At 46.8% G+C, this 26,873-nt stretch overlaps 1 protein-coding gene across 4 annotated transcripts in view; it reads left to right on the plus strand.

Annotated features, from left to right (window-relative positions):
* Nucleotides 1–1,629: 1,629 nt before the first annotated feature.
* Nucleotides 1,630–26,873, plus strand: part of LOC134958467 (laminin subunit beta-2-like) — a 203,161-nt gene continuing 177,917 nt past the window's right edge. For 3 of the 4 annotated variants that reach the window (XM_063941099.1, XM_063941100.1, XM_063941101.1), the window contains exons 1-2: nt 1,630–1,948; nt 13,780–13,900. In XM_063941099.1, coding sequence (XP_063797169.1) covers nt 13,876–13,900 — 25 coding nt within the window. In that variant the 5' untranslated portion in view covers nt 1,630–1,948; nt 13,780–13,875. The remainder of the gene's footprint in view (nt 1,949–13,779; nt 13,901–26,873) is intronic. The other variant, XM_063941102.1, reaches the window with a different exon arrangement.

The raw sequence follows: 26,873 nt of genomic DNA on the forward strand, positions 1-26,873 counted from the left end.
CCAGACCCCTTACCCCACCCGCGGCGCACCTGCCCCTTCCTCACCCGCAGCAGTGGGTGCAAGAGGTGCTACTGCTATGGGGCCCAGAGGCTTAGGGGGCCTGGCGCAGGTTATAAAGTTACATACCAATTTCCCAGATACGCCTGCTAAGCAACTGGGTCTGATCCATTGCCCAGCCTGAATTGTGTGACATTATATTTTCAGTGATGGGCACTGCAATGTGGCACAATATGAAATGGAGGCACTGCAGTGTGGCGTAATATGAAGTGGGGCACTGTAATGTGGCATAATGTGAATTGGGGGTACTGTGTGGCATAATGTGTACTGACAGCCCTAAAATGTGACATCATGTAAACTAGGGAACTCTGATGATTCAGAAAATAAACTAGGGCACTACTATGGGGCATAATATTTACTAGGGCACTACAGTACCTGAGGGCATAATATTTACCCGGGCACTTGTATCCGGCATAATATTAACTAGGACACTACTATGGCTCAGAAAATGAACTAGGGCAATATTATGGGGCATAAACTTGACACCTGCTGCGGAAAGTTGTCTCTCAAGAATCACTGGCACATGGGCCCCTTCAGTATGTTGCTATGGGGCCCCCAAAGTTCTGGTTATGCCCCTGGCTGTGAATGTTGGGTACCTAGACTCACAGACATTTACCCTAGCCTAGGGTCCCTAGGGAACATTTAACCACGGGACCCAGCCTGGGGTGCCCAGCGACATTCAATGGGGGTCATTTCGAGTTGTTCGCTCGTTATTTTTTTCTCGCAACGGAGCGATTAGTCGCTAATGCGCATGCGCAATGTCCGCAGTGCGACTGCGCCAAGTAAATTTGCTATGCAGTTAGGTTTTTTACTCACGGCATTACAAGGTTTTTTCTTCGTTCTGGTGATCGTAATGTGATTGACAGGAAGTGGGTGTTTTTTGGGCGGAAACAGGCCGTTTTATGGGTGTGTGCGAAAAAACGCTACCGTTTCTAGGAAAAACGCGGGAGTGGCTGGAGAAACGGAGGAGTGTCTGGGCGAACGCTGGGTGTGTTTGTGACGTCAAACCAGGAACGAAACTGACTGAACTGATCGCAGATGCCGAGTAAGTCTGGAGCTACTCAGAAACTGCTAAGAAGTGTCTATTCGCAATTCTGCTAATCTTTCGTTCGCAATTTTGATAAGCTAAGATTCACTCCCAGTAGGCGGCGGCTTAGCGTGTGCAAAGCTGCTAAAAGCAGCTTGCGAGCGAACAACTCGGAATGACCCCCAATATGCGCAATATCCATCTACAGAAATTTGCACTGTGACAGGAGACGCTGCAAGGAAGAACATGCCATGCTGGGAGTAGTAGTTCCAGAGCTGGCTGCCCCCTGATCTGCATCCTGGCACTATGCTCTATAACACAGTTCCCCCTCTGCTTTTACAAACAGCATAGAAAGTGTCAGTGTGAGACAATATGACAGGTCTGTGTATACTGGGAGCATGGTGAAACATGAGAGCGGCTGGGGCTTAGTACCACCCTCACATTGGCCAGGGCTCTCTGGGAACACTCCTGCTTTGTACTTGCAGTTGCCTGGCCCTGTCTGCAGATAGAGCTGGATGGAAAGTCTCAGCCGCACACACTGCACACTGTCACAGGTCCCCTCCCTCCTCAATACTCCACACTGTCACAGGTCCCCTCCCTCCTCACACTGCACACTGTCACAGGTCCCCTCCCTCCTCACACTGCACACTGTCACAGGTCCCCTCCCTCCTCACACTGCACACTGTCACAGGTCCCCTCCCTCCTCAATACTACACCAAACTTTTTCTTTTTCTTTTTTTTTGTTCTGTCATAAGATTTGGAGACTTGAAATAACTTCAGAGAGAGCTCAGACAGAGATGGCTGCGGGGCAGAGGCATTGAGGGAGCTGATCCCTGTGGCTGGGAGGCTGAGCACCACGCTTGGGTAAGTGACTGGCCACTGTGTCAGTGACAGACTTATATCAGTGGACGTGTTCCTGGGGCAGTGAGTGCATGTGCTGCCTTGTGTATGCTCCACTTGTTGTATTTGCTGGTAGAGGAGGAACTGCATAGTACACCGATATTATGTCTATATACTATCTTATGTGCGCTTTAGTTGTGGCACTACAACTCCCAGCATTGCACGACAGCCACTGACTCACTGGATTTCTAAGAATGAGATATAGCAATACGCTGCTGTCAATAGGTAGTTGAATAGGATTTGTAGTATGTATATCTATATATCTATATCTATATATCTGTATCTATCTATCTATCTATCTATCTATCTATCTATCTATCTATCTATCTATCTATCTATCTATCTATCTATCTACCTTCCAACCTATCTATCCATCTAGGTAATATCTATCTACCTACCTATCTATCTATCTATCTATCTATCTATCTATCTATCTATCTATCTATCTATCTATTTATCTATCTATCTAGGTAATATCTATCTATCTATCTATCTATCTATCTATCTATCTATCTATCTATCTATCTATCTATCTATCTATCTATCTATCTATCTATGATAAGCATTAGTCCAAAATATGAATTGCATGTTACAAGCTTATCTCCCTTGTGCTCTGTATAACGTACAGGTCTGTGCATCCGTCTGTACTTTATAAAGAGATGCTAATAATATAACAGTGCAACACTGAGGTTCCGACTGTACTAAGTGTACACGTTTGACTCCTATTTAAGACACTGCAACATCCAGCCTGCCGGGACCACTAAATCCTATTAATTAAATGTATACATTACACAGAGTAGAGTAAGAACAGTTACTAGGAATTACATAAGGCATACAGAAGCATGGAGGTGATACTGTGCACTCATCCAAATATCCAGAATAGGAGCACTATTTCCAGCATACAGAACAATGGCCCTCATTCCGAGTTGTTCGCTCGGTATTTTTCATCGCATCGCAATGAAAATCCGCTTAGTACGCATGCGCAATGTTCGCACTGCGACTGCGCCAAGTAACTTTGCTATGTAGAAAGTAATTTTACTCACGGCTTTTTCATCACTCCGGCGATCGTAATGTGATTGACAGGAAATGGGTGTTACTGGGCGGAAACACGGCGTTTCAGGGGCGTGTGGCTGAAAACGCTACCGTTTCCGGAAAAAACGCAGGAGTGGCCGGAGAAACGGTGGGAGTGCCTGGGCGAACGCTGGGTGTGTTTGTGACGTCAAACAGGAACGACAAGCACTGAACTGATCGCACAGGCAGAGTAAGTCTGAAGCTACTCTGAAACTGCTAAGTAGTTAGTAATCGCAATATTGCGAATACATCGGTCGCAATTTTAAGAAGCTAAGATTCACTCCCAGTAGGCGGCGGCTTAGCGTGTGTAACTCTGCTAAATTCGCCTTGCGACCGATCAACTCGGAATGAGGGCCAATATATGTTGATCTTCCCAGGGATATTGCCAGAGACACAATTTTTGGAGCAAATTCTTCAAACCCAGATGTCGGTAACGGCTGTTAAAGTTAATTGTTTTATGTGTCATCCAGCTCCAGCCCATGTTCCCTAGTCCTTTCCAGCTACTGATAACGCTATGCGTAACGCTACTGATTGTACCGCTGTGGTATGAGTACGTTTGGCTGCTGTAACACTGCGCCGGCGACACTATGGGCTGAAATGAATTTCTCCCCCTTAGTGTTGCTGATAAGAAGCTCATTCTATGGCTTGTGCTCCATCATTTACAGCTATGAGACAGTAGGAGAATGAGTAACGTCTGCAGACGTTCTCATTACTAACTGGGAGATATCAAATGGAAATTATGGAATAAAACTGCTTTAAAAAGTGACATCTTTGTAGGGGGATCCGGTCAGGATCCCGACGGTCGACAGAGATTGGCCAATACGTTTCGTAACTGCTACCCAGTGGTCACGGTGTGTGAGGAATATGCAGTACCACCAGCCCACCGCTGGAGCACAATTTTTAAGGGGCATTTTTGTATGTGGGACATAAAATGTTGTCAGTGGCATAACTGTGTGTGGCATAATATGTAATAGGCATTACGGTGTATGTTATAATATGTAAGGCATTATGGTGTGGCATAATGTGTAATGGGCATTACGGTGTGTGGCATAATGTGTAATGGGTGTTACGGTGTGTGGCATAATGTGTAATGGGCATTACGGTGTTTGGCATAATGTGTATGGGGCATTATGGTGTGTGGCATAATGTGGTATAATGTGTAATGGGCATGACGGTGTGTGGCATAATGTGTAATGGGCATTACAGTGTTTGGCATAATGGGGGTCATTCCGAGTTGTTTGCTCGTTATTTTTTTTCGCTACGGAGCGATTAGTCGCAAACTGCGCATGCGCAATGTACGCAGTGCGCCTGCGCCAAGTAAATTAGCACAAAAGTGCTTACTCACGGTGGTATAATGTGTAATGGGCATGACGGTGTGTGGCATAATGTGCAATGGGCATTACGGTATTTGGCATAATGTGTATGGGGCATTACGGTGTGTGGCATAATGTGTAATGGGCATTATGATGTGTGGTATAATGTGTAATGGGCATTACGGTGTGGCATAATGTGTAATGGGCATTATGAAGTGTGGTATAATGTGTAATGGGCATTACGGTGTGGCATAATGTGTAATGGGCATTACGGTGTGTGGCATAATGTGTAATGGGCATTACGATGTGTGGTATAATGTGTAATGGGCATGACGGTGTGTGGCATAATGTGTAATGGGCATTACGGTATTTGGCATTATGTGTAATGGGCATTACGGTGTGGCATAATGTGTAATGGGCATTACGGTGTGTGGCATAATGTGTAAGCGGCATTATGGTGTGTGGCATAATATGGCCATGCCCCTATTGTCATGTAGCCACTCCCCTAGCGTCGTGTGACCACGCCCCCTCATGCCATGGGAACACAGTACACCCATTTTTACTATCAGTACTACTAATAAAAAATTTCTACTTGCACCACTGGGATAGAGTGACAGTAAAACGTCACTGCTGACATTACAAAAATATGTTGACATTACATTGAATTGTCAATGTTATAAGTGTCGACAATGTGAACATGTCGACAGAACAGTTATGTTGACTTTTTCATGTCGACCTAACGAATGTCAACATTTTGATGAGCGACATTACTATACCACCCCTGCCAAGCAGAGCCCTAAGGGCCTATTCATGAGGTGGACGCTATTTTGACTTTTACGCAGTTGTTCAGTGTACAACGATCTCAGCAGGAGCCGCACATGTGCAGAGCTGGGGATGTCGCTTGTAGTGCCGCAAAAGCCGGAGCACGATTGAGTGTGCTGACCCCATTTCATGGGTGTGACAAAGCTCTGGACACAGCTTCACTGGCCCCGGCAGCGTGATTTGGCCGGACACCCTAAATAACCTGAGAGTTACTCTGATGTCCGATGGTCACGCAGTTATCCAATGCCGCGTCTACAGACACAGTAGAGGATCGGAGAAGTCGGCAGTGAGCGTCTTTTTACATACGATGCCTTCTGCGGATTTTACATATTTTGCGTCCTAGTGTGTACCCAGCGTCATGGGGACACTCACACGCGTGTTTGAAAATAGCATGTAAGGAAAAGGCTGACATATAGGTGGTCATTCCGAGTTGTTCGCTCGTTGCCGATTTTCGCTATGCTGCGATTTGTTGCTAAATGCGCATGCGCAAGGTACGCAGAGCGCATGCGCTAAGTTATTTAACACAAAACTTAGTAGATTTGCTGGTGTTCGTGCGGCGCTTTTCAGTCGCTCTGCTGATCGTTGAATGATTGACAGGAAAGGGGCGTTTCTGGGTGGTAACTGAGCGTTTTCAGGGAATGTGCTAAAAAACGCAGGCGTGTCAGGGAAAAACGCAGGAGTGGCTGGAGAAATGGGGGAGTGGCTGGCCGAACGCAGGGCGTGTTTGTGACGTCAAACCAGGAACTAAACGGACCGAGGTGATTGCAATCTAGGAGTAGGTCTGGAGCTACTCAGAAACTGCAAGAAAATATTTAGTAGCAGTTTTGCTAATCTTTTGTTCGCTATTCTGCTAAGCTAAGATACACTACCAGAGGGCGGCGGCCTAGCGTGTGCAATGCTGCTAAAAGCAGTTAGCGAGCGAGCAACTCGGAATGAGGGCCATAATCCATAATACATTACTCACACCTGAAATAAATGGGCTCTCATCCTATAGTTCTATTTCCCCTGTGACGTCTGTGATACCAGCGTTACAGAGACACTGTCACCAAAATAGTGACAAGTAAAATAACTTTTAACATTAAAAACCAATATAAGGTCCTATATATAATATACTTGTTTAATCTACTATAGTGCGTGTGGTGTAGTAATATATTCTTATGTAGATCTTTGCATCTTTCTGTCTACTTCTCTGCCCACGTTTTCCACATTTAATTCCATGGATTTAACTGTCATTGGGCACAGCACAGAGTATTTCAGCTCAGCGGACTCCTGCGATTACCATAGTAAGCTCGGCACCCTGTTCTAGGTAATAGTATTTGCTCACAACTCATAGTGATGTTCATATCAACGGAATTACCACATTTGGCCACAAGGTTACGACGGAATTTTGCGATTTGTTAAATCATCCCCTAAGTGTATGGAGGATTAAAGTGGGGAGGGGGCAGCAGGTACCCATCCTGATCTAAACATTAGCAAGTGACGTGGTGCTCTCTGTCTGACGGGTGCTGGAAGACAGAGCTATTTATCCAAGTGCATGCATTCATGTAAGAATTTGGGAAGCCGGCGGTCAGAGTTCTTTTAGACTGCAGGATTGCGTTACAGATTAAGTTGAATTTCCAGTCAGGGTTTAGGGTGTATTAGGGCTTTGGATAATGCTGGGTCTAAGTTTCAAGTTTGACGCAGGTTCAGATTTAGGGCTTGGGGCAATGATAGTGCACTTCAAGTGCTAAGTTTAGGATAATATTTTTGTGCATTCTCTTAAGATTCTGCAAGCATCCTGAAAGAGAAGTAATCACCCCTCCCCATCTTTTAAACAGGGGGTCTTTTGTCTCCCTCGCACTCATAAGGGTGTCGAGATTGAAATTGTCTTAAGTTGTTCTGACTAAATCTTCAGAAAATCGGCTGACAATTTGGTTAATGCCCCATAGAGAATGTACAGAGCTGGAGAATTACATCCAGGGGAGTTTGTAGGGTCACTATGACACAGAACTGAAGTTATCAAATCAATTTACTAGTCCACCACAGGTTCATGTAAGGGAGGGGTTAATCTAGACAAGAAAAAAATTATTCCCCCAGCACACTGCAAACAGGCGCGCATGGGAGACTTGCATCCTACATGATAATAGTAATGCAGAGATCTCGGGTACATACTTGTAAAATTGTAAATATACAGCATGGCATATCTGGTGGTCCCTACACTACATGATAATAGCTCCATGGGTCATATATTTATGTATTTCTAAATTGAGAGGTAACATAAATGTAGGCTCCCCAAGATATACTTACCTCCTCTAGAAGGGGGCAGTGTGGTAGGCACATACTATAGTTGGCGTTGGCGTGATCAACGGGAAGGTGAGCTGTCCAAGGGCGTGGCATCACAATTGCGTCATAGCTGCTCTCCAAACCCCCTCCCACATGCTATACAGTTCAGAAAAAAACAGGCACAGTACCCCTCGGACCACCCACTAGTGCTCTGCTGTGGGTGTCCCAGGAGGGGGGGTGCAAGAGGCTGACGGGAAAAGAAGGAGACTTGTCAACCTTCCAGGAGCCTTCCGGGAGTGTAGGCAAGAATGCCCCAAGATCATCCAAAATGGCACTAAAAGGACCAGCATACCCTCCAGCTACAGATCCCATACATACCTCATAAAACAGTTATTTTCACAGTGAGTATACATCTGACCCACACCGCTATGTCTTTTTTTATCGGCCAAGATACATTGTATGCTGTCCTTTTGCATCCGATGTATCCTGGGCGATCACAGCCCCCCCCCCCCCCCCCTCCAGGTGTCACACCCGGGTGCGGGCCGCATCCCCCGCACCCGCCTTGTGACGCCGCTGCTATTCAGTATACCCAATAATGTCTTATCACCCACTGCGACAGAACAATCAGTGGCCACCTTACACAGCGTTTTATATGTAATAGCATGAGCCGTTATTTCTGGTAAAGGAGGGCAGATACAGCATCTTAGACTCTTAGGGCCTAATTCAGACCTGATCGCAGCAGCAAATTTGTTAGCTAATGGGCAAAACTATGTGCACTGCAGGTGGGGCAGATGTAACATGTGCAGAGAGAGTTAGATTTGGGTGGGGTGTGTTCAAACTGAAATCTAAATTGCAGTGTAAAAATAAAGCAGCCAGTATTTACCCTGCACAGAAACAAAATAACCCACCCAAATCTAACTCTCTCTGCACATGTTATATCTGCGCCCCCCCCCCTGCAGTGCACATGGTTTTGCCCAATTGCTGACAAATTTGCTGCTGCGATCAGATCTGAATTAGGCCCCTAGACTCTGTGTAACCTTTCTAGCTCCCACCATGGACAATGGAACCACTTCAAGACATAGAGGTTTCCCCTTCACGACCAGGCCAAATTCAAAATCTTGCAGTGCATCAATTATTATGGAAACCTTTTTATTTCTACATCCAGGCAAATGTTTATCTGATATATTCTTCATTTATTACATAAAATAGAGTAGACACATAAAGACATGGAAAAGTAATACATCTACAGTATATAGGGGGTTATTCCGACCCGTTCATATGCAGCGGTTCTTTGCTGCAATGCGAACGGATCGGGACTGCAGCTGCGCGGCGCCCATAATGCGCACGCGCGTCGTTGGCTGGCAACGGTGGTCGCAGGGCAGCGATGCCGCCAGCGCAGAAAGTGATTGCAGCAGCGATCGCATGAAGACTGACAGGCGGGTAGCGTTCCGGGGCTTTTCAAGGCGTGGTGAGGCGGATCCAGGCGTTTGGAGGGCGGATGTCTGACGTCAATCCCGGAACCTTCGTCGCCGGTCCGTCGAACAGGATAACTCTTACCCTGGTCTTTTGTTGCAGGAAACTTTTTTAGCATAGCAGGTCTGCACAAGCGATTACAGCCTTGCTATGCTAAAATACACTCCCCCATAGGCGGCGTCTAGTTGATCGCACGAGCAGCAAAAAGTTGCTACGTGCGATCAACTCGGAATGAGGGCCATAGTAAGTAGTCTAACACTTCCAATGTCACATGGCGTCATGATTTTTAAAGGGCTCCCTAAAATAGTAAGGGGTATCCTACAAATAGGGGAAAGTTTAAAGCGTTACGGAGGAAGGTGGCAATAAAAGGGGTTTAAAGATTCTTTATGGCAGGAGAGGGGACGTATAAGTAGAAGCGTAATTGGACAGACTTCAAGGGTCAATAAAGAACTCTGCGAAATATAGTTAAAACAACATGTAATAAAAACTGTTTAATAAACCGCAAACAAAACATCTGATCCATGGGATCGGGCAGCACACCAAAAATTGCTTAAATATATCTTTTACTGAAAAATATAATCCATTAAAAGCAAATGTTCCAGTCCCAATAAAACAAATGGTTTATAAAATACGGAGCCAAGTGCTAACAAAACAAGGCTCCTCAATACACATATAACCCACAGCCAATTAAACCCATCACAAAATGTATACAAGCGGAACGATAAGTAACCCGTAACTATACACACAATGCCGCTACTACAGCACGGACATGGGGCCTAATTCACACCTGATCGGTGCTGTGCGATTGACAATGCAGAGGCGGTCGTTCGGCGGGAGGTGGCGGGCCGGCAGCGTTTGGCCGCCGTTTTAGGGGAGTGGTCCGGGCAAAGCAGGCGTGCCTGAACCGTGCGGGGAGGCGGGCCGCGGCAGCTGCGTGACGTCAGCCACTGCGACCCTCACAGCGACGAGTAGCTCCCTGCCAGTGCGCAGGAACTGTGCTGGTAGGTAGCTACTCCTCAAGTACAAAAGCATCGCCGCTGTGCGATGCTTTTGTACTTGTGCGGGGGAGGGGGGTGTCGGGCCTGACATGCGGGGCGGACTAGCCCTGTGCTGGGCGTCCCCCCGCATGACTGATCGTAGATGTGCTAAATTTAGCACATCTACGATCAGGTCTGAATTAGGCCCTAGATGCAACTCACCCCAGGGCAGGATTAAGCCTTGGGGGGGGGCCCGGAGCACTTAATATAGCGGGGCACACCACACTCCTCTGGCCGTCCTCATCTTGTTAGTACCCCCTAACAGCGTCCCAAACCCCCTCCTTAATCCGGCTCTGGTTCATCCCACTCTCTTCCCTTACTTCACCCAAACCAGCTGATGCTCAGTTACCTAGATGCCTTACAGGCAGTGGCGGCTCCAGAGGAGGGGCTGCAGGACAGTTCAAATTTCAAATAGAGGAGCCGCACCAACTGTCACCAACTGCCACTTCAAACTGACTCACTGGCAGTTGGTGTGCCTCCCCTATTTGAATTTTTAACTGTGCTGCAGCCCCACCTCTGGAGCCGCCCCTGCTTACAGGGGAAGTCTCTCAATACCTAATTTTACCATTCAACCTTCCCCAGTTAGCAGAGCAGCTGCAGGTCCCATGTCAGTCTCCTCACTGCAGTCATGGCTCGGGCTGGTGCTCAGAGACTTGAGCAGAACTGTAATTCCCAGAAAATCAGAAACCTGGTCTGGCGGCTACCAGATCTCACAAGGGAGATGTAACAAAAGCTTGCAGAGAGATAAAGCGGAGAGAGATCATGGTCTATTCATGAAGCAGTGAAAAGAGTGGAGAAGTGAGCCAGTGGAGAAGTTGCCCATGGCAACCAATCAATGTTGAGGTCACATTTAAAAAGTGCATTCTTTACAATTATACAGAACAGCGGATTGGTTGCCATGGGCAGTTTATCCACTGGCTCACTTCTCCACACTTTTCACTGCTTCATGAATAGACCCCTGAAGTACCAACCAACCAGCTCCTTAAGGTGGGTACACACTGATAGATATATCTGCAGATCAATTGATCTGCAGATATATCTATGGACGGATCGGGCAGTGTGTTCAGCATACACACTGCCCGATCCGTCGGGGACTGACGTCATGAACTGGGCGGGTGTGTACACACGCCCGCCCAGTTCAGCTGTCAATCACAGCCGGCTGCCGCAACTTGTGTACGGCTGGCCGGCTGGTCGCTCGCACACACACAGCGATGCGCCAATATATCGGTAGATATATTGCCCGTCGGCTGTGCTGCGGGGCCGACGCGATATGTCTGTGAACGACGGAGTTCACAGACATATCGCCCGTACACACTGGCCGACGGACCCGCGATATATCGGCCAGTGTGTACCCACCTTAACTGTAATTTGTCATACAGAGTAACATGGCAGTTAGAGGCAGATTGGTTGGTATTTTGGGGGTCGTTCCAAGATGATCGCTCGCTAGCTACTTATTGGAGCCATGCGAACGCATAGTCGCCGCCCACTGGGGAGTGTATATTTGCTGTTCAAGTGTGTGAACGCCTGTGCAGCCGAGCGGTACAAAAATAGTTTGTGCAGTTTCTGAGTAGCTCAGAACGTACTCAGCCGCTGGCATCACTTCAGCCTGTCCGGGCCCAGAATTGATGTCAGACACCCGCCCTGCAAACGCTTGGACACGCCTGCGGTTTCCCTACCACTCCCTGAAAACGGTCAGTTGACACCCACAAACGCCCTCTTCCTGTCAATCACTGTGCATTCGGCTGCGCGAATGGATTCTTCGTTAAATCCATCGCACAGCAATGATCCGCTTTCTACCCATACAACGCGCCTGCACATTGCGGTGCATACGCATGCGCAGTAGTGACCTGATCACTGCGCTGCGAAAAACGGCAGCGTGCGATCAGGTCGGAATGACCCCCTTTATCTGTCTCCAGGGTTTGATACATCTCCCCCATATCCGAAATCCCGTCACGTGAAAATGACAAGACAATTTTCACATTTGAGATGCTCAGAAAATTGCAATCCAATCTGAGTCCAACTCGCTTATGTAAAACTCGGATTTGTTGGGTTACACCGAGTCTTGTGGTGAATTTCCCATTAGGCATGTGAGGCACATGTCTAGGGGCAGCACTTGTTAGGGGAATGTTTGTTTAGTACTGTCAAACCGGAATTTACCAGTAACTGCAAAATATTTCCACTCTACTGTACCATACGGCATCCTGAGTGGAGTGTGAATAGGTGGGACTGCCCCCGTAAGCTGCTCTACCTAGTATATGTATACATAATTAAAAATAAAATGAAATGTCATAGTTCATGGCTTTTTTATTATTATTATTATTATTATAATATTATATTAAATTGGCAATTATCAAATGAGGGCTTATTACCAATCAATGAAATAATAAAATTAGGCAGAAGGGGGCAGCCATTACTGTTGTACCGAGGGATAACCAATCAATGAAATAATAAAATTAGGCAGAAGGGGGCAGCCATTACTGTTGTACCGAGGGGTGCCATGACCCCTAAATTAGCCCCTGATCTCTAGTAATGGAGTTTTAAAAAGCCAACTAACAAATGTAACAGAAAATGATAATGTCCTTGAAATGCCACATAAAGGCAAGCATATTATTATGACCTATGTATTATACCACTACAGTATGTATAGTGCTGACAGCATAGCCGGATCATCCACGAGGCAACCTAGGGATCTATTTACTAATATAAACTGGATGGAGATATAGGGGGACAAGTACTAAGCGGTGATAAAAGTGGAGAAGTGAGCCAGTGGAGAAGTTGCCCATGGCAACCAATCAGCATTAACGTAACATTTAGGATTTGCATACTATAAAAGTATACAAAGCAGCTGATTGGTTGCCATGGGCAACTTCTCCACTGGCTCACTCCTCCACTTTTATCACTGCTTGGTACATGTCCCCCAGAGTACTAGCCAACCAGCTCCTAACTGCCATGTAACAGGCTGTGTTTGTAAAATGACAGTTAGGAGCTGATTGGTTGGTACTCTCTCCACTTTATCTATCCCCAATGCTTAGTACATCTGCCACTTATTCTTTTACCAAACCCCCCCCCCCCCAAACAAATCAAATACAAATATCTGCCTCTGCTACGGTAATAGGAGGCAACAGATGTAGCTTAATAGCAAACATTACATTACAGCATTGAGATACATTAATTTTAATTAGCAGTTATGCGTTTCACATATAGGCCCAGTATATCATGTATATATATTGACACCGGCCCTTACTTTCGCCCTGATACCACCAATTTGGCATGATCTAATTCTAAATAATCCAGTTTTGATTTTATTAAATAAAGTTGCGTTGGGGATGAGGGGGGGGGGGGGGGGGGTTGGCTTTTAGAGGGCACGGTTAGATTTTCATTTAGTTTCTCTTTATGGATTTTACGATTTTACGTAAATACGTACAATAAAATGACCATTCGGCAGCTGTCAGATCATAGTTTTAGAGCCGTAACCCGCTGCTGTCTGCGGAATACGTTGCAGTTTACATGATGCATTCACAACTTGATAATACTGACATTATCCAGATATCCATTATCTGGATAATGTCAGCAATTTCCCAATTGAAACACTAAACCGGAGCTATACAGACACTCCTCCTATGCTTCAGTAAATCTTTCACAAGTGTTGAGCGGGAGAGAAGCTGGAAAGCGCTGCAATAACAAGAGTTTAGTCCAGTTTCGCAGCCAATGATTCTGAGAGGAGGAAATACATATTTTCTTTGCAGTGAGCCATGCTGGCCTATGCCAAATTAACAATTAATTCCATTTTTCTTTTGTTGCTTCCTGTCTTCTGTAGTCTGTGGGACTGGATGCAACGTCTATAAACCTGTCCTGAGAGAAAGACCACAACGTATTCTTGATTCACCGGAGAAGAGCGCCCGTCCAGTCCACAATGTTGCCGGGACTGGTGATTACTGGTATGTAGCTCCTCTTCTATTATATACCATAGTTACATGTGAGCGAAACGCAGTGGAACGGTTACTATTGATATTACCGTCACTTCTGAAGATTGGTAGTAACCCAAGTGCACCATGGGAGCTGTAATTTGGTGCCAAAAGTTTGTCCGCCTTTTAGCCAGCTGTTCATGATCATCTTAAACCTCACAGGCATCCAGAAATTCCTGCCTGAGACACCTGATAATGTTTATTCATGCCGAAAATTCCTTTTTAAGCCGAAATGTAATGGAAATCGCCTCTGGAAGTTGTTGAATTATCTTGGTTCTTAAACAACCCATCAACTTTCATTTTATAGTCTTCATTATACATGAACTAATTCTTAAATGTGAAGCTAGGGGGACCCATACCTCAAAAGATTGAGACCTGCAGAATCAGGAGAACACTCATGACCCGCCGAAGCCCACCTTGACCTGCTCTAGCTTCATCCAGATCACCCTTCTAAATACCCACTTTATGGTGACACCCCACCACATTTTGAGAAAGCCACACCCCTTTGCAAAAATGTAAGAAAACTTCAAACACCATTATTAATAATAGAGGCAATGGGGGTCATTCCGAGTTGTTCGCTCGGTAAAAATCTTCGCATCGCAGCGATTTTCCGCTTAATGCGCATGCGCAATGTCCGCACTGCGACTGCGCCAAGTAAATTTGCTATGCAGTTAGGAATTTTACTCACGGCTTTTTCATCGTTCTGGCGATCGTAATGTGATTGACAAGAAATGGGTGTTACTGGGCGGAAACAGGCCGTTTTATGGGCGTGTGGGAAAAAACGCTACCGTTTCCGGAAAAAACGCAGGAGTGGCTGGAGAAACGGGGGAGTGTCTGGGCGAACGCTGGGTGTGTTTGTGACGTCAAACCAGGAACGACAAGCACTGAACTGATCGCAGATGCCGAGTAAGTCTGAAGCTACTCAGAAACTGCTACGAGGTGTGTAATCGCAATATTGCGAATACATCGTTCGCAATTTTAAGATGCTAATATTCACTCCCAGTAGGCGGCGGCTTAGCATGAGCAAATCTGCTAAAATCCGCTTGCGAGCGAACAACTCGGAATGAGGGCCAATGTACAGAAAGTTTCGCTTCTTCCTATTATCTCTAGAGAACCTGTTACTCTCTACTTTTGGGATTAAACCTCACCTCACCCACGAGTTGTGCACAGAGGTCTTATGGCTGGTCCACATTCAGAAGATCAACATTCATTATGTCAACAACAAAATGCTGACGTCACGTGGTCTGACTGCTGACATTCAGAATGTAGACATGTTCAGACCTGTCGAACATTTAACAGGTCATCATGCACAAATATTGACACTGCAAAAATGTAATGTCAACAATGGAATTTTAACCCTAAACCTAGCCCTAACAGTAACCCCAACCCAATCCTAATTGCAGCCTAACCCTAACCCTAATTGCGGCAAAACACTAATTGCAGCCTATCCCTAACGCTAATTGCGGCCTAACCCTAATTGCGGCCTAACCCTAATTGCAGCCTAACACTATTTGCAGCCTAACCATAATTGCAGCCTAACCCTAACTGCAGCCTAACCCTAACTGCAGCCTAATCCTAACTGCAGCCTAATCCTAACTGCAGCCTAACCCTAACTACAGCCTAACCCTAACTACAGCCTAACCCTAACTGCAGCCTAACCCTAACTGCAGCCTAACCCTAACTACAGCCTAACCCTAACTACAGCCTAACCCTAACTGCAACCTAACCCTAACTGCAACCTAACCCTAACTGCAGCCTAACCCTAACTGCAACCTAACCCTAACTACAGCCTAACCCTAACTGCAACCTAACCCTAACTGCAGCCTAACCCTAACTGCAGCCTAACCCTAACTGCAGCCTAACCCTAACCCTAACTGCAGCCTAATCCTAACTGCAGCCTAACCCTAACTGCAGCCTAACCCTAACTACAGCCTAAACCTAACTGCAACCTAACCCTAACCGCAGCCTAACCCTAACTTCAGCCTTACCCTAACTGCAGCCTAACCCTAACTGCAACCTAACCCTAACTGCAGCCTAACCCTAACTGCAGCCTAACCCTAACTGCAGCCTATCCCTAACTGCAGCCTAACCGTAACTGCAGCCTAACCCTAATTGCAACCTAACCCTAACTGTAACTGCAGCCTAACCCTAACTGCAACCTAATCATAATTGCAGCCTAACCCTAATTCTGATTGCAGCCTAACACTTACACCAATTGTGCCTAGCCCTGTTTGCAGCCTATCCCTAACTGCAGACTAACCCTAGCTCTGAACTCATGTGTTGACATTCTGTCAACATTACATCAGTGTTGACATTGTGAATGTTGACCTTGTAAACAAGTCGACCACCAGGACATGTTGACATTACGATGCCGGCATTTTGAATGTCGCCATGATGACTGCATACTTCATGGCCCATGATAGGATCATTCCCTTGAGTTATATATGTCTTAAAGTGGAGCCGTCGGTGCAGGCAGCCATTGTGTTAGCTGAACCAATACTCACCCTATCTATTCTCTACCATCCACTGATGTTACTGAGACCTACGGGCATATACATCAATGCTAGAAGATAGATAAAGTACCAGCCAATCAGCTCCTAACTGCCATGTTACAGGCTGTGTCTGATAAATGGCAGTTAGGAGCTGCTACTTTATCTCTCTCCAAGCGTTGATGCATACAGTATGCCCCGTCAGGCTCCCTCTCACAGAGTGCCCGCAGACCGCATATCGCCAGCCCAGTCTCATTTTCCTGCCAGCGCTCTGTTCCCATTGCACCATAGTCATTTCTTCCAATATGAATAATAACAATAAAAAAAATAAACAAAAAATCCCTTTTTCTGGGCAGCGGATAAAACATTGCAATGCGCTGCCGTGTCTCTCCCTGAAATACAGCTCGCAAGACAGTAAATGGGGCCTTGAAATGTGATGTAATTAGTGATTGTTCCCGTGAGTTTGGAAAGAGAACACATGATTAAGACGTTCCTCACACGGATGGTCTGCGACCTCCTAACATCTGCTGGTGAAGTTATTTGCTTGTGATTTCGGGAGGATAATTGCTTGGCCCAGCGCAGAACCGTAACAAACATTCCACGTCGTAACAATGGGAATTACACCACATTCTGTCCTCTGCTTAAACAGTTCCGTGTATCTTGTGTTTTCATTATTAGAACCTTTTCCATAACCCACGCATGTGGTTCTACTTCTGCGGAGTGAAGATAATGTCACATTTATACAGATTAAAAACAAACTCTGCTGTGTTTTTTTGTTTGTTTGTTTTTTACAGCTACTGGCATCTTTACTTTGTACTGACGTAGCAGGGATTAATTAGGCATAAACAAATCTATAAATGCTTTTATATGGGGGGACAAAAGGCCTCAGATAGCGCTTTGTGCTCTCTGTAGCTCTAAGGTGTCTGTTCATGAAGCAGTGAAAAGTGTGGAGAAGTGAGCCAGTGGAGAAGTTACCCATGGCAACCAATCAGCTGCTCTGTATGATTTTATAGTATGCAAATGATAAATGTTACTGCAATGCTGATTGGTTCTTCTCCACTGGCTCACTTCTCCACAGTTTTCACTGCTTCATGAATAGAACCCTAAATCTTCTAGTGCTCTTCCTAACTTACGTTGTGATTATATGGCCTCAATTGCTGCACCTGGGGCCTTATTCAGACCATGTCGCAGCCGCTGCGATCGCACAAACGGCCGCTTGACGGCAGTCTGCGCAGCTGCAGTGGCTGTGGTGCACATGCGCAACCAGTCATTATGTGATCGCATATCGGAAGGATGCGATCGCATCATGATTGTCAGGTGACGGGCGTTTTTTCTCCACTCATCTGCATTTATCGGAGATTATGCTTTGCGTGCCTCAGGCTTGCAAAGCATAATCCACGATAACCAGCCCTCAGAGCCGCGATAACACAGGGGTCTGGATGCTTACCCCGGATCCCATGTGTTATCGCCCCGAAAACGGGTAATTTGTCAGCCAAAAAAAACGAGCTATAATTGGGTAGCCCGATAATGACCAACTGGATAAAATCATAATAGACCATTTTTTTCGGATGAAAAAGTAGCGCATGTAATTGGATACTCCCCTAGATGGGAGTGAGAAGTGGGATCTCTTGGAGATGAATCTATCCCTTATACTCCACCATGTGTCCAACATCAGCAAATTCATTATTTCATTTTCACATAGGTCCTATCATACTCCTGTCCTAGGGGGTTATTCTGACCCGATCGCACGCTGCACTTTTTCGCAGCCGTGCGATCGGGTTGGAATTGTGCATGCGCTGCGGCCGCAATGCATAGGTGCATTGTTACCCGTCGACGGCCGTCACTGGGCAATGACAAGAACAACGAAGAAAGAGGTCGCAGCGGCGACCGCAAGAAGCTTGACAGGCAGAAGGTGGATCCGGGCGTCGACTGACCGTTTTCGGGGAGTGGTGAGTCTAACGCAGGACTCACCACTCGATTACGACAGCTGCAGGCGTCATTGCCCCATTCACAGCGATCGTCTGTGGCTGCTGCCAGGCTGCCGAGAGATCTTGCAAGACACAGCGCATAAGCACTAAGCTGATCTGTTGTTGGGGTGTGGCAGGGATTGCCGGAGGCGGGAGTTTTCACTTTCCCACTCCGTTGGCCGAGATGTTCATACATCTCGTCACTAGTGCTTCCTGCGTCGCCTCGATGTGTGCCGCTATAGTACATCAGTCAGTCTTCCCTGGGTCTCCAAAGGTCTTCTCCAGAATCTTCTCTATAAATAAGTGATTATCTCCTCCTTTCGTCGTTCCCCACTTCTTTTCTTCTTCCTCTCTGTCTCTTTTATTGCCTCCATGTGTGTTTTATTTTATGTCGTCTTTTGTTGTTTTCCTATGCATTGGGCGGGGGGGGGGGCATTTAATTGTAATCCTCTGGCAGATTCTTTTCTTCATAGTTCTTGTTTGTACGTATCAGTGACACCACCTTGGTGCTGTTTTACACGTTTCTTATCTTTTCTGTATTTTCTTTTCTATAAACCTTAATCAAAATGTATACGTGCTAATTCTGGGGCTTGACCTGTATTGACCAGACAAGTTTTATTGGGTGCTATTGCTAGATACACTGTATAAGGAAGCGCCTCATTATTGTGTCTTTAGATGTCTATAGGGTCTATTTACTAATCCTTGTATGGAGATAAAGTACCAGCCAATCAGCTCCTAACTGCCATGTTGCAGGCTGGGTTTGAAAAATGACAGTTAGGAGCTGATTGGCTGGGACTTTATCTTCGTCCACTTTATAGACCTCTATGTTTTAACTGGCACTACTCGATAGAGCTATCGTGGCGCACACTGATGAATTTTTCCGATGGTGAAATAGTCTGCATGCAGGTGGGTCTGTTTCAGGTTATATGCTATACAGTAGCAGCTGCGACAAGGTAATGCGAAATGACACTAATGAGGCATGAGGTGTCTTGTGTAAATAGATGCCTCCTGCCGGCTTCTGGGATCCACTGCTGTGTCCGAGCTGACATCTGATTGGCTGCTTTACAGATCTTTTATTAAATAGACCCCAGAGCCGGTGCAGCAGCGCAGGTAATATGAGCGCAGGATGTTCCCAAGCTTTACACATCCATGAGCGTTACACAAGGATAGCAATGTTATACCTAGACTCTTACCTGTAGCCCGAGGCCCTGGAAGAGGCACAGGGACCGCTGCATTCCTGCCTTTGATGGGAGCTGGCACAGGTGTCTGAACTTGACAGAGAACTACAAGGAAATGTTTAAGGTCCCTGACACCAGTCCAGGCCTGCATCTCTGTGTGGAGATCGTCTGCAAATAACGGTACATTGTATGCAAGCTATTTCCCAATAAAATGTGGTTTTCTCAGAGCTGCGGTAGTATAGAGAAGGCGGTGGTCTCTAGAGACCTGCACAATCATTAATATATGCAGTATAGGCATTGTCACTGCCTTTAGATGGAGCCGTAAAATCGGCTATGTACATACGTGTGTAATAAATACACAGCAACGGTCTAGTGTCATCTGGTGGATATGAAGGCGGCTTTCCCCTCTCTTACGGTAGACACAGAAAGAGCATGCATTGGGGCAGAGGCGTTTCTAGAGAGGAGGGGACCGGTGTGCAGACTCCGTGTGTGGGCCCCGTCCTCTCCCGTAGCCGTCACCGCCGCTGTTTGGCGCTCTCAGCACTGAGACTCTGGCACAGTGCCAGAGTCTACAGAGCATGCTCAGGACTCTGAAAAAATGGCCGCCACGCCATTTTTTCAAAGTCCGGCGCATGCGCTGTAGACTCTGGCACTGTGCCAGAGTCTCTAGTGCTGAGTGCGCTAGCAGCGGCGGTGCCGGCTACAGGAGAGGAGGGAGCCCACACACACAGTCACCGATGGATACCAGAAAGGTGAGTATAGGAGAAATGGGTGCAGTGTGTGCGGTTTGGGCCCCCTCTGGACCCAGGGGCCCTTGTGCACTGCACACACTGCACCCATTATAGATACGCCAGTGCATTGGGGTGTATTCATGAAGCAGTGAAAAGAGTGGAGAAAAGGACCAGTGGAGTGGCAACCAATCAGCTTTGAAGGAAGCCTTTATCAAGTACATACTATAAAATGTAAGGGAGATTCTGATTGGTTGCCATGGGCAACTTCTCCACTGGTCTGTTTCTCCACTCTTTTCACTGCTTCATGAATAGACCCCATTGTCATCATCAGAAAAAGACATCAATGATAATATTATAAGAACGTTGTGTCCGTCCGTTTGTTTCTAGTTGGAGCAAAAGCATCTGAACCCATAGTCATGAAAGCGGCATCGTTCTGTAGTGGAAACTCCTAGAAATAACCTGCACTTTGTGGGTCATTCCGAGTTAATCGCTAGCTGCCGTTGTTCGTAGCGCAGCGATCAGGCTAAAAATCGGCATTTCTGCGCATGCGTATGGGCCGCAAAGCGCACGCGCAACGTACGGATACAAAGGCCTTTGGGGTTTTGCACAGGTTCTAGCGACGTTTTCATTCGCACTGGCGGCCGCAAGAAGATTGACAGGAAGGGGGCGTTTCTGAGTATCAACTGACCGTTTTCAGGGAGTGCTTAGAAAAACGCAGGAGTGCCAGGGAAAATGCAGGCGTGGCTGGCCGAACGCTGGGCGGGTGTGTGACGTCAAAAGCCAACCCACCAACGTTAGAATCAACGCACACGAAGAGTAAGTACAGGGCTGGTCTTGCTCTGCACAGAATGTTTTTGCAGGCGCTCTGCTGCACAGGCGTTCGCACTTCTGCAAAGCTAAAATACACTACCCGGTGGGCGGCGACAATGCGTTTGCGCGGCTGCTAAAAACTGCTAGCCAGCTATCAACTCGGAATAACCCCCTTTGTTTCATCCCAATCCGTCATGTTAAAGCTGAGCAATAACAAGAAACAAAATGTATTGGCCTCATCAATGCAAGAGATAAGTGTGGCACCATGCGCGTGGCCGGTAAGGGGTGGTGGGCCTGCGTTCATCTGAATAGGATAGGCTACATACTGTACAGTCTGTACATGGGGCACACAGTGATATTGGTGAGAGGCGGGTGAAGGCGCTGCTTCCACCAGTCTGTATTGCGCTGCTGGTCACATGGGCCACTCCCGCGACAGGGCCCCTATGCAAAGCAATACAACTATAACACTTCAAATAACAAAATGCTGGAAGAAGCGATTTGATCGTGGGAGGAGACGCGGGAAACGGGTAGTACATTTATGGTGACCCCGAAGGCCCCTCACTATTTTGAGTGGGCTGGTTATATTGTGCTGATTCTGAGTCGGATGCAAGTGGAAGTGTGGTGGGATCATGCAGATGAGTGCAAACTGCATGGTAGACCGCAGTCACTGACTGTGCATGCCACATCCTGCATCACACAGCCGCAGATCATTTTTCCTGTGAATTTCTGGTCAGCAACTGAGATCTGGCCTGTATTGTGGGTGTGCTATGGGCGTGTAGGCTGCCTTACATGGACACGCGGTGCCTGGTTCTGACGGATGCATTGCCCCCAGCTGGCCTCCTGCATGTAGATGCACAAATACTCAGCAATCTAAGGTCCCGATTCAGACCTGATCGCTGCTGTGCGTTTTCGCGCAGTGGGCGATTATCGAACTACTGCGCATGCATATGCACCGCAATGCGCAGGCACGTCGCCAAACAGCGACAGGATGGTGCAAAAATTTGGACCCCCCGGTGTTCACAAGGGGATTGTGAGGAAGTGGACGTTTGTGGGTGGTGACTCGCCGTTTACTGTGTGTGCCCGTAAAAACGTAGGGGTGCCCAAGCATTTTCAGGGCGGGTGTGTGACGTCAGCTCCGGACCCGATCAGCCTGTTTGGATCGCACTGTAGGAGTAAGTCCTGGGCTGCGCACACACTGCACACACTGGATAAGTCATTCGATGGTGAGTGTGATGCGAATGGTTTTGCAGCTGTCTGCTGACTGAGTGGATTTGTCGCACGGTGTACACATGTGATCGCACACTTGCACGCGGCAAATTTTCACTCCCCCTTGGGCGGCGACTATCTGATCGCAGGACAGTGTAATTTGCAGCACAGCGATCAGGTCTGAAGCCGGCCCTTAATCTCTCTGCACATGTTACGTCTGCCCCACCCGCAGTGTAACATGGATTTGCCCATTAGGGTGCTTTTTTGGTTTGCTAACAACTCTGAATTACCCCATAAATGCGATCTCTTTGTATTTTTGTATCTTCAGTGGTGCAAGTAGAAATATTTTCTTAGTGGTACTGAGTGCTGAAAAATGGGCGTGGGCATGTGTTGCGAGGGGGCGTGGTCACATGCTGCTAGTGGGAGTGGCTACATGACACTAGTGGCGTGGCCACACGACAGCCCCTTTTTTTGGGGGGAATATGGAGGCAAGGCTAAAAATATATAGTAATGCCTCCAGTATAATAGAAATATATAGTGACACCTCCAGTATAATAGAAATATATAGTGATACCTCCAGTATAATAGAAATATATAGTAATGCCTCCAGTATAATAGAAATATATAGTAATGCCTCCAGTATAACAGAAATATATAGTAATGCCTCCAGTATAATAGAAATATATAGTAATATATAGTAATGCCTCCAGTATAACAGAAATATATAGTAATGCCCCCAGTATAATAGAAATATATAGTAATATATAGTAATGCCTCCAGTATAATAGAAATATATAGTGACACCTCCAGTATAATAGAAATATATAGTAATGCCTCCAGTATAATAGAAATATATAGTAATGCCTCCAGTATAACAGAAATATATAGTAATGCCTCCAGTATAATAGAAATATATAGTAATACCTCCAGTGTAATAGAAATAATAAGAATTTACTTACCGATAATTCTATTTCTCATAGTCCGTAGTGGATGCTGGGGACTCCGTCAGGACCATGGGGAATAGCGGGCTCCGCAGGAGACAGGGCACATCTAAAAAAGCTTTTAGGTCACATGGTGCGTACTGGCTCCTCCCCTATGACCCTCCTCCAAGCCTCAGTTAGGTACTGTGCCCGGACGAGCGTACACAATAAGGAAGGATCTTGAATCCCGGGTAAGACTCATACCAGCCACACCAATCACACCATACAACTTGTGATCTGAACCCAGTTAACAGTATGATAACAAAACGAAGTAGCCTCTAAAAAGATGGCTCACAACAATAATAACCCGATTTTTGTAACAATAACTATGTACAAGTATTGCAGACAATCCGCACTTGGGATGGGCGCCCAGCATCCACTACGGACTATGAGAAATAGAATTATCGGTAAGTAAATTCTTATTTTCTCTAACGTCCTAGTGGATGCTGGGGACTCCGTCAGGACCATGGGGATTATACCAAAGCTCCCAAACGGGCGGGAGAGTGCGGATGACTCTGCAGCACCGAATGAGAAAACTCCAGGTCCTCTGTAGCCAGAGTATCAAATTTGTAAAATTTTACAAACGTGTTCTCCCCTGACCACGTAGCTGCTCGGCAAAGTTGTAATGCCGAGACTCCTCGGGCAGCCGCCCAAGATGAGCCCACCTTCCTTGTGGAGTGGGCCTTTACAGATTTAGGCTGTGGCACGCCTGCCACAGAATGTGCAAGTTGGATTGTGCTACAGATCCAACGTGCAATCGTCTGTTTAGACGCAGGAGCACCCATCTTGTTGGGTGCATACAATGTAAACAACGAGTCAGTTTTTCTGACTCCAGCTGTCCTTGAAATATATATTTTTAATGCTCTGACAACGTCCAGTAACTTGGAGTCCTCCAAGTCGCTAGTAGCCGCAGGCACCACAATAGGCTGGTTTAAGTGAAATGCCGAAACCACCTTAGGGAGAAATTGAGGACGCGTCCTCAATTCTGCCCTGTCCGAATGGAATATCAGATATGGGCTCTTGTATGACAAAGCTGCCAACTCTGAAACTCTCCTGGCAGAAGCCAGGGCCAACAGCATGGTTACCTTCCATGTAAGGTATTTTAATTCTACCGATTTTAACGGCTCAAACCAATGAGATTTGAGAAAATTTAGAACCACGTTCAAATCCCACGGTGCCACTGGAGGCACTATTGGGGGTTGTATATGTAGTACACCTTTGACAAAAGTTTGTACTTCAGGCACTGACGCCAATTCCTTCTGGAAGAAAATTGATAAGGCCGAAATTTGAACTTTAATAGACCCCAATTTTAGGCCCATAGACAATCCTGCTTGCAGGAAATGTAAGAATCGACCCAATTGAAATTCTTCCGTTGGAGCCTTCTTGGCCTCACACCACGCAACATATTTTCACCAAATGCGGTGATAATGTTGTACAGTCACTTCCTTCCTAGCCTTAATCAAGGTAGGAATAACTTCCTCTGGAATGCCCTTTTCTTTTAGAATCCGGCGTTCAACCGCCATGCCGTCAAACGCAGACGCGGTAAGTCTTGGAACATACAAGGTCCCTGCTGAAGCAGATCCCTTCTCAGAGGTAGAGGCCACGGATCCTCCGTGAGCATCTCTTGAAGTTCCGGATACCAAGTTCTCCTTGGCCAGTCCGGAGCCACCAGTATCGTTCTTACTCCTCTTTTCCGTATAATTCTCAGCACCTTTGGTATGAGAGGCAGAGGAGGGAACACATACACTGATTGGTACACCCACGGTGATACCAGAGCGTCCACAGCTATTGCCTGAGGGTCTCTTGACCTGGCGCAATACCTGTCCAATTTTTTGTTGAGGCGAGACGCCATCATGTCTACCTTTGGTTTTTCCCAACGGTTCACAATCATGTGGAAAACTTCTGGATGAAGTCCCCACTCTCCCGGGTGAAGGTCGTGTCTGCTGAGGAAATCTGCTTCCCAGTTGTCCACTCCCGGGATGAACACTGCTGACAGTGCTATGACATGATTCTCCGCCCAGCGCAGAATCCTTGCCGCTTCTGCCATTGCACTCCTGCTTCTCGTGCCGCCTTGTCGGTTTACGTGGGCGACTGCCGTGATGTTGTCGGACTGGATCAACACCGGCTGACCCTGAAGCAGCGGTTTTGCCAGACTTAGAGCATTGTAGATCGCTCTTAGCTCCAGTATATTTATGTGAAGAGACGTCTCCAGGCTTGACCACACGCCCTGGAAATTTCTTCCCTTTGTGACTGCTCCCCAACCTCGTAGGCTGGCATCCGTAGTCACCAGGACCCAGTCCTGTATGCCGAATCTGCGGCCCACTAACAGATGGGCAGTCTGCAGCCACCACAGGAGAGACAACCTTGTTCTTGGTGACAGTGCTATCCGCTGATGCATGTGCAGATGCGATCCGGACCATTTGTCCAGCAGATCCCACTGAAATGTCCGTGCATGGAATCTGCCGAATGGAATCGCTTCGTACGAAGCCACCATCTTTCCCAGGACTCTTGTGCATTGATGTACTGACACCGTTCCTGGTTTTAGGAGGTTCCTGACAAGTTCGGATAACTCCCTTGCTTTTTCCTCCGGGAGAAACACCTTTTTCTGAACCGTGTCCAGAATCATTCCCAGGAACAGCAGACGAGTTGTCGGGGTCAATTGAGATTTTGGAAGATTCAGAATCCACCCGTGTTGCTGGAGCACTACCTGGGTTAGTGCTACACCGACTTCCAGCTGTTCTCTGGACTTTGCCCTTATCAGGAGATCGTCCAAGTAAGGGATAATTAATACGCCTTTTCTTCGTAGAAGAACCATCATTTCGGTCATTACCTTGGTAAAGACCCGAGGGGCCGTAGACAAACCAAACGGCATCGTTTGAAACTGATAATGACAGTCTTGTATCACGAACCTGAGATACCCTTGGTGTGAGGGGTAAATTGGGACATGCAGATAAGCATCCTTTATGTCCAGGGACACCATGAAGTCCCCGTCTTCCAGATTCGCTATCACTGCTCTGAGTGACTCCATTTTGAACTTGAATTTCTGTATGTACAGGTTCAAGGATTTCAGATTTAGAATAGGTCTTACCGAACCGTCCGGCTTCGGTACCACAAATAGTGTGGAATAATACCCCTTTCCCTGTTGTAGGAGGGGTACCTTGACTATCACCTGCTGAGAATACAGCTTGTGAATGGCTTCCAAAACCGACGTCCTTTCTGAGGGAGACGTTGGTAAAGCAGACTTTAGGAACCGGCGAGGGGGAAACCTTTCGAACTCCAGCATGTAACCCTGAGATATTATCTGCAGGACCCACGGGTCCACTTGTGAGTGAGCCCATTGATTGCTGAAAATCTTGAGTCGACCCCCCACCGTTCCTGGGTCCGCTTGTAAAGCCCCAGCGTCATGCTGATGGCTTTGTAGAAGCCGGGGCGGGCTTCTGTTCCTGGGCAGGGGCTGCGTGCTGCCCTTTCTTACCCTTTCCTCTGCCTCTCGGCAGATAAGACTGTCCTTTTGGTCGCTTTTTATAGGAGCGAAAGGACTGCGGCTGAAAAGACGGTGTCTTTTTCTGTTGTGAAGGGGTCTGA

Source organism: Pseudophryne corroboree, chromosome 9, assembly GCF_028390025.1.
Source record: "Pseudophryne corroboree isolate aPseCor3 chromosome 9, aPseCor3.hap2, whole genome shotgun sequence".
Lineage (NCBI taxonomy): Eukaryota > Metazoa > Chordata > Amphibia > Anura > Myobatrachidae > Pseudophryne > Pseudophryne corroboree.